General features: G+C 42.1%; 1 protein-coding gene across 2 annotated transcripts; it reads right to left on the reverse strand.

The window, feature by feature from the left end:
* Window positions 1-1,342: 1,342 nt before the first annotated feature.
* Window positions 1,343-16,413, reverse strand: LOC129813039 (protein LBH-like). Of its 2 annotated transcripts, none has more exons than XM_055865177.1 (3): window positions 16,151-16,413; window positions 7,364-7,540; window positions 1,343-3,219 (listed from the first exon to the last, which is right to left on the reverse strand). In XM_055865177.1, the coding sequence occupies exons 2-3, from the start codon at window positions 7,478-7,480 to the stop codon at window positions 3,022-3,024; spliced, it is 315 nt and encodes a 104-aa protein (XP_055721152.1). In that variant the 5' UTR covers window positions 7,481-7,540; window positions 16,151-16,413; the 3' UTR covers window positions 1,343-3,021. The 2 variants fall into 2 exon arrangements, with proteins under 2 accessions (XP_055721152.1, XP_055721151.1); XM_055865176.1 differs by having other exon boundaries at window positions 7,364-7,466; window positions 16,151-16,406.
* Between the last annotated feature and the right edge of the window lie 54 nt (window positions 16,414-16,467).

Genomic DNA, 16,467 nt, shown 5'->3' on the forward strand with positions numbered 1-16,467 from the left:
AAATGTCAAAAAGTTCCGTAACAGTCAGTAGAAATATGTCAAACGATGTATTGAATCAACCTTTAGAATGTTTTTAACATAAATCTTCAGTAACGTTCCAACCGGAGAATTACATTGACTTCAGATGTGCGATGGAACAGAGCTCCCTCTCATGTGAACGTGCATGGTCAGAGCATGGTCAGGTAATGATAGACCTTACTCAATCCCCTCTCACAGTAGAGGCATCAGACAAGGTTCTACAGACTGTTGACATCTAGTGGAAGCCGTAGGAAGTGCAAACTCATCCATATCCCACTGTGTATTCAAAAGGGTCTTGGTTGAAAATTGACCAACCTCAGAATTCCCACTTCCTGTTTGGATTTTATCTCAGGTTTTTGCCTGCCATATGAGTTCTGTTATACTCACAGACATCATTCAAACAGTTTTAGAAACTTCAGAGTGTTTTCTATCCAATACGAATAATAATATGCATATATTAGCAACTGGGACTGAGGAGCAGGCAGTTTACTATGGGCACCTCTGTGCACCTTTCATCCAAGCTACTCAATACTGCCACTGCAGCCATAAGAAGTTTTAAATAAAGTTTAAAATAAAAACTTTTTCTTGCGCTCCCACAGCCTCATCATTATCAGTCTCTGTGTATTAATAACTCTTTATGCACTGCTTTTTTTCCAGCAAGGGGAGAATGTCAGCTCATTGTTGTTTCCAGGAAGTGTCCCAAAGACCTTGGGAGTGCCCCCTGGACAATCTGGGAGGCCCTTGCCCCCCCTCAGTCCCACCCCCTTCACTTTGATGGACAGCTCCAGGTACAAGTCAATCAAACTTGACCAGACCATGTTACAAGCACAAAGCAGTGAATCACCTGTAGTGTGTTTTCAGAGACTTTCATTTGTTCCTGGAAAGTATAAGCATGTGTGTTTTCAGAATTGTACTATGTCACTGTTGCTAGCAATTCATAGCAATTTACAAACATCTTAAGTGACTTCAGAATTAGCAATATGCTTCAGTAGGATGTAGAGATTAAATAATTTTAGTGCCTGAGGGGGAGGTTAGAAAACAGGAAGATGTGGTCTGTGCTGCTATATATATATTCTGTATACATGCATCAAGAACAAGGCAAGCTGTGTAGGAAGTAAAACCAAAGGCACTAGATCCTGTAACCATGGCAGGTAAGGGGGATAAAATGTTTTTACAAAAGAGAAAATAAAAGAGTTTGTGTGTTTCTTGAAAGCAATATTATGCACTATAGGGTTACCCCAGAAAAAGTGGATTTTACCCCATAGCAGTGGATCTGCTTTTGCAACCTCTGACATAGCACAAGGAATCAGTCAGACAGTTGGAAGCAAATTCAAATGTTTATTTACAACCTCTGATGAACAGAGTAAAGTGGTCTAAATACAAAAAATTACAGCAAAATGGCAGCTAATCTCCCTGAGCTTTACAAAAACTACACAGGACTTGTGGGTGACAGCAGAGAGACAAAGAGATATTCTGTACAGAGCTCTAATGCCATGTATAGGGAAATTAAATGTGCAAAAGAGAGAGACATACAACGCTTCATATACAGTATCATAAATGAAATACATGAGTATTTTTTTCTCCAGAAAACATGCTTTTAACAATATCCATCCTTCCAAGAAGACTGGACATGGAGCTGGCGATGTAGAATATAAATAGATAGCAAAACACCGTTGGTCTTTCAAATTGCATACAAACCAAGTGGCAATTTATGAGACAGGATCAATGAGTTAGCCAACTAACTTCGACAAACACCGGTAACTGTTTTCAAGATCATAAAATGAAGCTACTTTTGAGGACTGGTTAGTAACAGTGCAGAGTCCGTGAACCAATGTCCATTTTTATGAACTGGAAAATTGGAGTTTCAGAAATGTACAAAAGTTATCTGGCCAAGTCACTGGCCACACATGTTATACCTGACTGGTTGAACATTGAGGCTGACATACCCATCATGGATTTCAAAAGAACAGGAAGACTAGATTAGTGAACTCTGAGCTCAGGTGAGAATAACCTAGAACTAATTTCAGTCTCATGAATGTTTTGTGACAATAATAAAATCAACCAAATCAACAGTAACCTCAGGTATTGGTTCTGAGGGCAAACATATTTACATGTCCTTCAGTGAGTCTTTGTCCATTATAGTGATACTGTTGGTTTTTAAATCACTACATAATCTCAAAAATATTTTGACACTTACTGTCCCCCACTTCCAATACCTATCCAATGACATCAGGGGTACACAACAAGGACAAAAGCAAAGCACATGAGTGCTTCAGGGCACAACCAGCCTTCATAACATACTGTACATATTATTCATTGTTATAGAAGTAGGGAAGCGTTTCCTCTCTTTCCATCTCAGTGTAAAAAACTACTACTTTACCCAACGGAGACCAAAGGTCTCCTTGTGTTTAGACAGTAACCCCTACTTCCTGTCAACCACCGAAACGAACAAAACAAACCCCACCAACCTATGCACAAGCACTGACTTTTAAAGACTGGCTATGATATCCATAGACTGCAATGGCAATCACAGTCATGTACATTTCAATCCATATACTGAAGGAAAGTATGAAAAACAGAAGTCCGGTTGGGTACCACAGCAGTAGTCTATATGGGTATAAGGAGTCTCTGGAGTCATGTGGCCAGCAGATTTGGCCGAATGGTGTGGGAACTGTAGCATCCTGCAGTACTAGATTTGTACAAAAAGCCCAGAGCTGCCACCGTTTAACTGGGCCTCTATTTTGGGGTTGGTTTAAACTGTGTGTGTGTGTGTGTGTGTACTTTCATGCATATGGAGTGTGAGTGTAAGGTAAAGCAACAGAGGTGAAATCTGGAGAGTAGATAAGGTACTGCATATTGCTTCTCTTGAGAGTGATGCTTTGGTGTCAAGGGAGGGAATGTGAGCATCACTGACATGTGTGCCCCTGTTCAGTCTGAGTGGTTAGGTGCGAGTGGGATCTCCTGCTGGTGTGTGTAGGAGGGTGGGTGGGGTCTGTTTGGCCTCTAGTGCTCGTTGTTCTGCGTCGGCTGTCCAGTTTGGCTTTTGCCATGGTTCTCCTCCTCCTCACAGACAATGAACTCCTCCGGTGGCCAACGCAGCTCACCGCTCTCCACTTCCCCCTCCGTGGGCTCCACTACGATGGACGGCAGGCGGTCTTTCAGCTTACAGCAGCGCTCGAAGTCCGAGGGGTCCGGGAAGATCTGAGGAAAGGACAAAAACACACAGTTAAAGTCCTGGGTGCCCCTGGGTCTGATCAGTCTTTCATGCTGCTACATTTAATAGCTTTGGAAGGCATAGTGCCAAAGCTGCTTTTAAGTGCTTACAAATGGGGAGATTATACGAGAGCTAATCATAGTATTGCAAGTCTACAGTAAGTTTGTTACAGTCAAGACACCGAGCACATTTTAAGGCAGTAGAGCTTTCTCTTAGCTTAACCAAAATAACACTAGGTGGTAGATATTGACAAGTAAAGTTTATTTGTCATATGCACAGGATACATGTGGTACACAGTACAATGAAATGCTTACTTGCAGGTTCACTCTCATCAGGTTAACTGATAGGATGACTAAATAACCACCAATAACCCCATGATACTAAAAGCTAAGCAATGGGTATTATATCTCTGTGGAGTCTGCTCTTTTTTATGATTTTGTCTGCAATAAAAGCTAGACCTAAATGGGTTGTGGGTGTGCAATGCCAGACTTGCTGAAGAAGAACCCAGGAAGATGTGCAGACTTTTTTGGATCTAAAATGAAGAGCGTGAGAGAGATACTCTGACAAGGGATTACAGCCATTCCTAATCAAAGAACAGCATTTTCTGCTGTTTGGATGAAGTGGAAGAATATTTTTAGAGCTGCATATTTCAGTGGGAGACATTGGAAGGGGAAAGTGATGTCGCTGTCTGGGCAAAAAGCCCAGTGGAAAGAAAGCATTAGATGAGGCTGAGAGGGAGACACAGTGAGAGAGAGGGAGGAAGAGGAGGGAGAGGCTGGGAGAGAAAGAGAGGGTCCAAGTCTCCCTGAATACCATGAGAGGGGGATGAGGAGGAAAAGGACAAAATGTTCTGAAAACTGCCGTGTTTCAGTACGTTTGGCTGCGAGTGCCCGGTTAGTGGGACAGATTGAGCATTTGCATCTCCAGACATCAGCTTGAGTGTGTGCATATGTAGGAATGAGTATGAATGTTAGTCAGTGCCTGTGTGTGTGAGTATGTGTGTTAGTGCATGTGTGCGCAGGGAGGTTTAGTATCTGCATATCCTTGCCTGTGTTGTGAATGTCTATGCTGCGAATGTCTGTGTGTCAGCACCAAGGGGGATGGCAGAGAGTGACCTTGCTATAAGACCCCCAGCAACATCATCACAGCTCAGTTCACTTCCAGCTGCAGGAAATGGCAACACATTGCTAGCGAGGCACAATGACAGCTATTTTGGGTTGTGGTAGGGTGGGGTGATAGGAGCTTTGGGCGATCAGGAATCACTCAAGTGCAGACTCCAAATGAAGCTGCTGCAGAGAAGCCCTCACCTCAGTCACCAACCTCCAGTTACTTTGCTCTATAAATGCCTCCATGCATCATTATTTTGCCAATTTTTCCTACAGCAACTCTGTAGGGTTAATGGGGGTTGGGGGTTAATGCAAAATGTAATGCTGTGTTGCCTAACAGTCAGAGACGCAGTTGGCATTCAGGTGATGGGCTCACAAATTGTATCAAAGTCAACAGTACATTTTTAGAAGGAGCCCCCTGAGGGGGAAGAGGCATTGTCGTGTCCTCTTCAAGACTGTGTTTGGACCATGATAGATCCTTAGTGATGTGGACTGAGGAATTTTAAGCTCTCGACCCACACCACTACAGCCCTGTTGATGTGAATGGGGGCGTGTCGGCCCTGTATTCCACGATCAGCTCCTTTGTCTTTCTGACGTTGAGGGAGAGGTTGTTGTCCTGGCACCACACAGCCAGTTCTCTGACCTCCTCCCTATAGTCTCATTGGCGTCGATGATCAGGCCATACACCGTTGTGTCTGAAAACTTAATGGTTTTGGAATGCTGTCATGCAGTCATGGGTGAAGAGGGACTACAGGAGGGGACTAAGCACACTCCCATGAGGGGCCCACGTGTTAAGGGTCAGCGTGGCGGATGTGTTGTTTCCAACCCTTACCTCCCGGGGGAATCCCATTAAGAAGTCCAGGATCCAGTTGCAGAGGGAGGTGTTCAGTCCCAGGGTCCATAGCTTAGTGTTGACCTCGGAGGTCACTATGTTTTTGAATGCAGAGATGTAGTCAATGAACAGCATTTTCACATAGGTGTTCCTTTTGTCCAAGTGGGAAAGGGCAGTGTGGAGTGCAATAGAGATTGCGTCATCTGTGGATCTGAGCCATGACCAGTCTTTCAAAGAATTATGGCTACAGACGCGGGTGCAATGGGGCAATAGCCATTTAGATATTACCTTGGCGTTCTTGGGCGCAGGGACTATATCGATCTGCTTGAAACATGTAGGCCTTACAGACTGGGTCAGGGAGAGGTTGAAAATGTTAGTAAAGACACTTGTCAATTGGTCAGCGCATGCTCCGAGTACACGTCCTGGTCCTCAGTCTAGTCCTTGGCTACAGAGAGCGTGATCACAGTCATCCGTAACAGCTGGTGCTCTCACACATGGTTGAGTGTTGCTTGCCTCAAAGCGAGTATAGATGGCATTTAGCTCGTCTGGTACCCCGCTCGTTGAAAGCAGTAGGTCGTCTTTAGCTCAGTGTGGCTGTTGCCTTTAATCCATGGCTTCTGTTTGGGATATGTACGTACGGTTGGTCATGTAGGAGATGACAATGTTAATGCACTTATTATTGAAGCCGGTGACTGATGTGGTAAACTCCTCAATGTCATTGGATGAGTCCTGCAACATATTCCAGTCTGTGCTAGCGAAACAGTCCTGTAGCTTAACATCCGCTTCATTTGGATCACATCACTGGTACTTCCCATTTTAGTTTTTTCATGTAAGCAGGAATCAGTAGGATATGGTCAGATTTGTCAAATACAGGGCGAGGGAGAGCTTTGGATGCGTCTCTGTGTGTGGAGTAAAGGTGATCTGTTTTTTTCGCCTCTAGTTGCACAGGTGACATGCTGGTAGAAATTAGGTTTCCTGCATTAAAATCACCAGCCACTAGGAGTGCTGCCTCCTAGTGGCCTCACAGGACAGACACAGCTTGGGTGTAAATTGAGAGAGGAAGGCAGCCCACCTTCCTAAAGGGTCAGTCTGCATCATCTGGGTCTCTGACATGTACAGTCACAGACACTCATAAAGGAGTGGCTTTGCCTTAAAATGTCTCAGATTCTTTCCAAACAATAAAACTTGTCAAGGCCACCTGATGGCCTGCTACTCAGAAAGTTGCCCATCTGTGAGTTGTATTGTCGTGACATGCTATCAGTCCCCCACAGTAAAGTCGGGAAGATTCAACTAACTCCTATTAATTTCCTTTGCATGTTTTTAAAAGTCTGTGCAATCATCTCGAACTCCCTGCAAAGCTGCACTCCACCTCAAGGCAAATACAATTTCTTTATTAAATATCCCCCCTTGAAATCCCCCAAAAATGTTGTTTGCATAACTTGTTACAACAATAATAATGCTAATGATTAGACCTCCTGGTTAGAAAACAAACCTCTCCTTACCCATGGTCCCCTGGGTGAGCTGCTTACATTAAGAACTATTTACATTTACATTTAAGTCATTTAGCAGACGCTCTTATCCAGAGCGACTTACAAATTGGAAAGTTCATACATATTCATCCTGGTCCCCCCGTGGGGAATGAACCCACAACCCTGGCGTTGCAAGCGCCATGCTCTACCAACTGAGCCACACGGGACCACAATTGAATTATGATGGAACATACAGCCCTGTCCTTAATCCAACCTCAATCTTTTGTTCAAAATCCAATACCATTTTTGGGTTACTAATAGTGGTGAGGACTTCTGAACAGGGACATGTACCATAAACCAATTAAAACTAGTTCACCCTCTGCCTCCTAGTTTGGCTTCCCCTTTTATAAGATCTATAGTGTGACCATTTTACTCGCATATGTGCCTAAATACTTTCCTGTGCGACCTGGAATTTACATTAAGCAGTACCAGAGTACCTAAAAAAATAAAATAAAAAGTAGGATTCTAGCTTTATTACATCAAATGTTTTTAAGTGTGCTCCTACATTTCTGTTTGTGCTTAAATTTTCCAACTTAAGCACACAAGTACTCCTTGTAAAAAAGGTCAGCGTAGAGCCCTGCCCTTATGGGTTATATACCATGATTTTGCTGCAAACCAATTTCCCTTTAGGACAACAACTGGTGTTAGTATGTGTGTTAGTTACCTGGAAGGAGAGCCGGTCCTTTCTGGGGCTAAGCCTCATGTCCTCCATGGGGGTGCTACTGATCATCACCTCAGTCATGTCTCCGCTCGGCACAAACACTGGGCTGGACAGAGACATAAGGGAAAGGACTGGCTTATTCCACCATTCAGGATCCAATATCAGTCCCAAACTTTCACACTGAGGAGCAGAATACAATCATTTCAAATTCCTTATATTGAGCAAACCAGGAAGCACCATTTTCTACTAGCCAGGGCACACTCCAACATAATTTACAAACAAAGCATGTGTAATTAGGGAGTCCGCCAGATCAGAGAGAGTAGGGATGCCCAGGGATGGTCTATTGATAAATGGGTGAACTGAACCATTTCTGGCCTGCTAACCATTCAAAATGTAACAAGTACTTTTGGGTGTCAGGGAAATTGTAAAAAGTACATTATTTTCTTTAGGAATCTAGTGAAGTAAAAGTTGTCAAAAATATTAGTAAAAAAATAAAAACGACTTAAGTATTTTTACACCAATGCAGAGCTGGTACATGTGTCCCAATCATAGTGCTGTAGAAGAGGCTGCATAATGGAGAACGGATAGGTTGGTGCAATATCATTTACATGTAGCTATTACTTTGGCAAGTGTTATGCAAATGAATCCTATCAGCGAGAATGACAGAGTACAACTTTCAGTCATGTAGTTGCATGAGATTTGGCCCTTTGGTATTATTTTTGCAAAGAAAAAGCTACACATAAGCCTTGTTCAGTATTTTGTTTACTCTCTATGCATGCATTTGCTTTCATTTTGTCCGATCACTGACAGGCTCTGCAGCATACATTTGGTGCACTGCAAAGCTACACCACCACTGATATGTGGTTTGCATTGGGTAGCCATGTCTAAATATAGGACGAGGTATGCTTCAACTAGGAGAGAGGGGACACAGTCATAGCGAGAATGCATTGTGGGCATGCAGTGCAATTTGACTGGGACCGAAAACATTCCATTTTAGTTGAAGCAAGACGCACTGTATATGCACTGTAAGAAATTACTGAACATGAGGATTGAACTGAGGTACTATGTGGCAGGAAATATATTCTTGGGACGTTTGAGAACCAAGATGGCAGCCGAGCAGAGCGAGAATCTCAAGCTTTCTATTTCAAGTCTGGTGGCACAGCAGCCAGTGTCCACAGGACTGCGGTCAGGGTGGCCAACCCACCATAGGGGACAGGAAACAGAACATAGATCACCACCTGCCTCAGATGAGCAGAACAAGAACCGACTTGTTCCAAATATAACAAGTCAGTTTGTTTCTGCGAAAAATTTGAATATTGGGTGCCATTAACCTCCTTTCACAGTAGAAACAATGGAAGGTTTAGTGGTTGGTCATGTCAACACACCGTAGCCATGACCAACGAAACATTTTAGGTAAAACCAATGAAGTGCACTTCAAAAAAGGAGCCTACATTATTTCATATATATGTTGCTCCGGATGGATTCTTCGTCTCAACTTCATCTTAAAAGCTCTCTTTTCCAAATATTTGTCAAGTTGCCTCTGAGGTATTTTGACAGTACTGCTATGTACAATGTCAGACAAGACCCTGAACTGGACTTCAAGACTCTTTATGGAGAAATCAACAGTGGAACCTGTGACACTTTCAGTTTGTAAACTTTCTGTGATCGGAAAATGAACTTTTTTTCACCATAAGAGATTGTGGGCAAAAATAGAAATGTGTCGTATGACTCATAGTTTGCCACTCACTCATGTTCCTTCACTGCTTTGTTGAATTCTTTCTAAGACATGCATGTTTATTATTCAAGAACCTATTAAATCCCCACACAGTAAAGATAAGACAGTCTGCAGTGGGAATCAAGACCTTTCATCAAAAGTGTTCCCGCATACTCTGATTGGAGAAAAACAAATGGAGATCAACAACCATTCTTTCATTCTTTGGGGATTAAATTCCAGATTACCTCTTTAAATTTATGTCAATCCAATAATAGCAAATAAAGCCCTTAGGCCATCCACATTTTCCAACACGTCACTTTCATGTAAAAAGGCTTGGCCTTATGGTACCATAATAAAAAAGGACTGAGGTGGATGTATACATTCCTTAGAATAAGGGACAAAGCCCCTATACATTATATTGTTCATCTATCCTGAATCTGTCAGAAAGAAAGAGTCAATTGCTTCAAACTGAAAAGGAAAGATGCTGTGTAAATTGATTTATTGCACACAACACATTGCCACACCCTGAAGCAATGGCTACTGCTGTTTAACAATCAATATTTCCATTCCCAAATTTGCATACCATGTGTCACATTCAAGTTGGGAGAAGGAAAACAATTTTTGTGCAGGTGGGGGCCACAGGGGGAAAGCACAAGCCAAGACCCAAAGGCAGAATCGGTTTCTGGAATCTTCACATACGTTTACAAACTAGTCGACTTGGTTCAACGACAACAATAGCCGGAAATCTAAAAATAAAACTAGTCCAAAGGATATGCAAGGTTGTGTGTGGAATATGTCAAAAGACCCATTTCATTCTCGAGATAGGAGAGAGGGTAAGCCAGAGACACATGGAGAGGGATGGACACAGAGTGGTGACAGCACTGCGGGGAGAAAGATAAACACTGCCTTTGCCAGTCATATTTCTGCTCGGGGATCGTATAAACATCCTGCTCAGCTAAGAATAACAGAACATCGGCCTAATAAAACATAAAGGGGCACAATGAGAAGTGGAGGAACACACGTACTGTAACAATTCAACCAGTGAGAGAACATACCATTCAAATCCATTACTGCTAAAAGTATCTGCCCGATGTTACAAAACATGTCCTTTTTCTCCAAAAAGAATGTGAAAATGTCTTCCTCAAGGAGTGATGTTAAGTGTCCTGTATAATTAAACAACTCCAAATGTATGAGGATAATGATTACCATGGGCTGTGCAGTTAAGAAACACTTCACAAGTTCATTGTGCATTAGTTGGCACAATGAAGCCATTGTGCCAACTAATGTAGAGGCCAAGAGGTGAAATGTTGTGCATTCCTACTACTATGCTGACAGCACCCTTCCAAGTACAAATTAATTCTAAAAGGGCACCCCAAATTCTCTAATGCCCACTGCCAAAGATCAGTTACGGCACTCCACTTGTCAAGGACACATTTACTCAAAACCACTTTAAAATGATCATCTTAAATCTTAGACCAGGATTGGCCTGAGATGACTCCTTTGACTATTGCCAAGTAGAACTTCTGTCTGGACTTGCTGTCCCATCTTCCATGGGCATGCAACATGACTAGGTACTGGCCAGCTTGGCACTTCAGTGACTATCTTTAGCACTGTCAACAGAAACAACTAGGCCTACACACTGTACACAGTCACATGCTCATGTGGACTAATGCCAGTCCTATGTGGGCTAATGCCAGTCCTAGACACATTCCAGTCAGAGGTCTGGCATGGGCATGAGACGGGGCATCTCAGACTGACACGTGTCCTGGCTAAATAAATAAAACTAAGGATCACAGAGGTTGCCTGCGGCTTTGGCTGATCATTATGGAGCATGTGTGAAGGTCTGTCTGTCCAACATTACATTTACAGTGTCAAAGATATTTTTAGATTAATCTGTGGTGAGGACAGTGTGACGACTCCAATTCCTGGATCGACGCGTCAGGATTTGTTCTTTAGGGTAGGTATCTCTACAAAAGCTGCACAATCCCATCAACTGTAAATGGTAAATGACTCAGTAACTAAAAATAATATTACCCTACCATCTATGCTGTATCATCCTCCAAGTGCGTATGGTATGGACACGAATTGAGGACACATTGATCTACACAGTCATGCCAAGTCATCTACGGGTCTGTGCTGACGGAGACAAAACGTATATCCCCATAGCAATGCGACCCGGTGCACACGATAGGATATTACGTCTTGCATAATTAACACTGCTTCCCCTCTACTCCTCCCGAGTCTCGCTATGCGCATTATACATCTGAGGAGGCTTGGCGAAAAGGCGAAGCTGCTGCTGAGATTCCATACCAACACTGGGCGGTAACACTATTTGTATAGTCCATCTGTAGATGCTCTACAGACTATCTACAGCAGGGTTCTCCAACCTTTTCACCTTAAAAAAATGAAACATGTCGCAAGACACTAAAAACAGCTTTCAAATAGACACATTCTTCTCTTCTCCGCTCCCCTGCAACTCTTCACTGGGTCCTTATTGTACAAGAGAAAGTAGCGCACTGTTTTCTGTCAATATACAGTACCTGGTAAAATAATGGTTAATAAAAAAAACTATGGGGGGCCACAAATTCTGTGATTTGTTTTCCAAATGATGTTCCCAGTAAAAATTGCTGGTTTTAGTTTTTTTTCTTCTTCACTCAATTGAATAATTGTTCATAGAAAAACAACAAAATTGGATGTTGAGTGTCAGTGATTAAATCATGAGAATACCATTTTTTGGGGGGTCTGGAAGAAAACTAACATTTAGATTTGAGTGTAATGCCCCTTTAATTGCACATTTAGGGAGTGAGGAATATGCAGTCTAGCGATGGTTCTGTACCGCTGCTGCTCATTTAATGGCAAAGTTTGCAAATAACACTACCTCGCAGTTAACATTTAATTGAGAACGTTTTGGGGAAGGTATCTCTGTCAACCCACCAGACGGTTATCCCATCCAACTGGCTACACACGGAGTTAGACAAATGAGCCCACCACACAGGCAGACAGGCAATACTGCTGGAAATGAATTGCCAGATACGTTTTTTAAGCCAATAGTGGCTAACCAGGGATGGGATCATGTCAAAGTTCCATTGATTAGATATGAGTTGGGAGCTTGCAGTTTCTGATACTTGTGAGATTGCAAACTGTCATTAACCATTTACTTTCAGAATTGTTTGGCGAGCTACTGGTAGCAAGCGATCAACCTGTTGGAGACCCCTGATCTACAGTAACATTTCAACTAACTATCCTCACCTTGCCCCTTTCCCTTATTCTAAACCTAACCGTAGGGTCGGCTCTAGCTTTTTTGGGGCCCTAAGCGAGATTCGGTTGGGGGCCCCTTCCCACCTCACGGGTTCAACATTTTAGTTCCCCCCCCCCGACAGCGGAGAGAAATATTTACATTTTAAAACCTTGTCACATGTGAGTTCCAAATATCTCTAACGGTCACCCCAACATGAGTTGTTTTATGCACGTGATGTCAGAATGCACTCACTGTTCCAAAATGTGATTGTTACGCAACAGGACAGTTAACACGTGCTGCCTGTTTCTAACAAGCTGTATTTTATAACAGTTTGAATTGAGTTATGTTCCGTATGTAATTTACATGGAGGTATCCCATTTCAGTGTTGCCGACAATTTATGTTGAGGGTTTATTGAGGAGAGCTGTTCCATTTTTTCCTTCCACGCATCAAGTATGTAGACATTTGCGCAATCTTGTATGATCTGACACATTTTCTGGCTGGCACTCACACTGCCTCCATTGTTTTTTTCCTTAGAAATAATAACTTTGGACGTGTGCATTCCTATCAAAGTAAGTGCCTTATTTTCTGTATATCGTGTTGTCGTTTCTACTTTTGCATGAAGTATGGAGCATAATGTATTTACAGTTTTATTCACATTTTCAAGTACTGGTGACAAATAATGCATTCCGATTATTGCATAGATTGCAATGGACACCTATGATGTGTGCAAAATACTTTTTTAAAGGTTGTACTGATTATAATGAGCTAATGCTAAGCTATTTGCCAGCTATGCGTGGTGCCATGTTTGTTGACATTATACAATGGATTCTGGGTGTCACGTCAACGTCTGTCAGACCAAAGATGTTATAATGGAGGTGAAGTAATGATTCGCTCATCTTTCGTGTAAACCTCCGGAAGTAGACGCATACTGCAAACAGACCAAACTCAAACTTATTATCTTTGGTTGACGCAGAAAACAAACATGGCAGCGCGCACAAACTACCCATCGTTGGGTTAATTTAGATTTCAAGAAAGTGTTTCACTCAATTATTTATTTCAATGTTGAGCTCACCTGTGATGAATTATAAGTAGTAATTGCTATTAGCTAATTCAAATTGTGGTTTGTCAGCCGAGAGTTATCCAAATATGACCACTTGTGTTACGTCAATCTTTCCTCAGTTAGTGGTAGGACTAATGCATAAATGTTTGTTTGGATGATTGTGTACACTGTTGCTACTTATGTGAATGTCTGAACACTGCATCCAAAAATGAACTGGTCACATTCAGGACATAACTTTGTAAGGACTGTGTTTGTGCAAAATGTTTCTGTGAAAAAACATTGTGGCTAGCTCAAATGCTGACTGTTGTGTCAATCGAATCTGGACTTTCTAAATAATCCAACCGGTTTGAGCATAAGCTGCAGGGACCACTGTAGAATGATCACACCCGTTTGTTGGTACGTGTGAAAAGGTTAAAGTGAATTTCCTGGAATTCTACAAATTTTGCAATGGGGCAGAGAGACAATTTAGGAAAAATAAAGACATTTAAAATCATGCAATTGCAGTCATTATGCCATGGGGCAGAGAGAAATTTTGCAGTTTTAAATGAATTTCCTGTAATTCTACACATTTTGCCTTGACTTATGCCATCTTAAATGATACCTGAGTGAGAGTGACTAACAAAAGAAACAGGGGGCCCCTGGAGGTCAGGGCCCCCTGGGCACGTGCCCTGCATGACCGGTCGGTATTTGGACATGATTACGACAAGTTTAGATAGCTGGCTAGACAACTTTACCAATCTATAAATGTTTAGCTGACATGGCTAATTGAGTCACTGTCAGTGACTGACATAAGAGAAAAACTGCTGATGCACAACCAAATTTCCAACTTGCAATTTGTGGATTCTACTGTTCTAAGAAAACCGCTTATGCCTGGAGCTGGATGGCCCTTCCTAACAGTAACCTTAGCAAGCAGTTGCTTATCAATATAGCTTGTTGATAGCATGACCAGCTGTAGAGCATCTACAGATGGAAAATCCAGACTATCCAAATAAAAGTGTGATCTGCTGGGCTGCCTGGCGACCGGCCAAATCACACAACCTGGAGGTGTGTGTGTGTGTGTGGGGGGGGCATCAATCTCTCTGAAACCTGCTGGAATTAATGGGCCATATCCAGATTGCTGCTCCAGTCCATAGGCTTCCTTGCTCAGCCTTCTCAGAATACAGGAAACACTGTTACTGTGTTACTGACTGGACAGAACCTGCTCATTTTTAGGTCCAGCAAAACTTGAGTGCATAATGCCAAGGTGCCAAAGCAGAGGCATTTGGTCCACGATGACCTGATCACTTTATAGGAGAATTACATGTTCTTGTTTCAAGAGTTCAAACGTGTAAAAAGAAAAGATAGAAATGAAAGTAAAGAGGTCTTCCTGTTTACCAGTGGTGAGATAGTGTGAGTAGTCACTCACCTACAAGTGTAACACCCACAAATGCAACAACTGCCCCTGGCAAAACATTGAAAGCTATCAAATGGCTCCCTTGGGACTGCACTTATAACATGATAAACCTGAAACAAGAACTTTTTTTCCTGCAGTGAGCTTTGAAAAATAAACTGCAAAGTGCTATATTAGGCAGCAACGCATGGGGAAACAATAAGAGATCTTAGCAAAAGGGTCCCCATGTAGCAGCGGTATCTGAAGAACAGAGAAGCACACAAAGCGGAGACGAGAAGCTTTGTGGTTACTGTAAGTCACAGGGTCGGGTCTTCACTTCCTGGTGCAGGCAAACAGACTTGCAGAGTAAAAAAATGTATTTTAAAAAAGAGGTAAAAAAATGTATTGCATGAAGTCTTGGACCAAGTCTTCTAATCCCTAATGCAATGTTACAAGCCTATATGGAGGTCGGAGTACACAGAGTAAAATGGAGAGATTGAGTCACAGGCCTCCTCTGGGTGATGGATGGACTGTCAATGGGTTAAGAGCCTCATTCCACCTCCCTCTATTGTACCCCACCACAATTGCTTACCAATAAAAGGTCAATTGTCTAACCACTAAAGGTCAAACAATGTGAAACAGTAGTGTGGTTGAACAGTTCCATATCGTTGCTTGTCGAGAAACCAAGGTAGGCTCATGTTATTACTTATCAGTAGTTTGACTAAAAGGCATTGCATCACAATGCTCCCATTGCAACGTGAAAACATTAGGTGCCAATCTAGGATGTGCATGTTGACGTTTATTTTCATGAATCTTGCCCTGGAGGCAGAACTGAGTGATTTCGGCTAGATGGGCCATCTGCAAAGTCAAAATTGACTATATTGTAAAAATTATTGAAAACAAAAAAATTGCATTTGGTTTAAGGTTAGGTTTCAAATCCAATGTTATGACTTTGTGGCTGTGCCAGCTAGTACCCACTCTGCAAAAAACGTTAACCTGCCTATGATGTTCCCTTATGAAAGGAAAAGGGTCAACCTCGGACATGGCACCTGGATAAGGAGTCTTGGTGGACAGCTTGACACCTGTCACCATTTGAAAAACAGAACTCGAAAAATGTGGAGTGCTTTGTTTGTTATCTGACCTTTCTTTCAGGTGGCTTTATAAAAGGTTATAAAACAAAAACAACGCCACTGACTGCACCCTGACACATTCAAGAGCGCAGTTGTAATGGTTTGAAGCAGTAAATACTTTAGTATTTCGTTTTCTATTGATTATACCTATTATAGCCATTAGCAAATATAAAGCCAATGCTAAAAATCACATAGGCTACTTGCAATAATGAAACTTTATTCAACATCGAACTGAAGTCTTAGGTGTAAAACAAATACATGACAAAAATCACACTTACCAGTATATTTGGGGAGAATATACAGACATGAATTCACACCTGCAGTTGATTATGATTAGGAATTACTTCGATATTGACGCCTTCTTTTAAAAAAAACGTTACGCCTGTTACACGTAAATTAAAAGCGAGCGTTTGTACAGAAAAATACTACTCGAAGCTGAGTTGTGACCTTGGTTAAACAAACAGCTCTCGTGTATTTTGCCTTTTTAATATCTCGACTAGGAGAAATTACTTTTTATATAAGAGGCGTGTACTGTCACTGCAGACACACCCCCTTCACACGGGCTCCAAATTCTTCAATGACAGCAGTATCACTA

Source organism: Salvelinus fontinalis, chromosome 16, assembly GCF_029448725.1.
Source record: "Salvelinus fontinalis isolate EN_2023a chromosome 16, ASM2944872v1, whole genome shotgun sequence".
NCBI lineage: Eukaryota > Metazoa > Chordata > Actinopteri > Salmoniformes > Salmonidae > Salvelinus > Salvelinus fontinalis.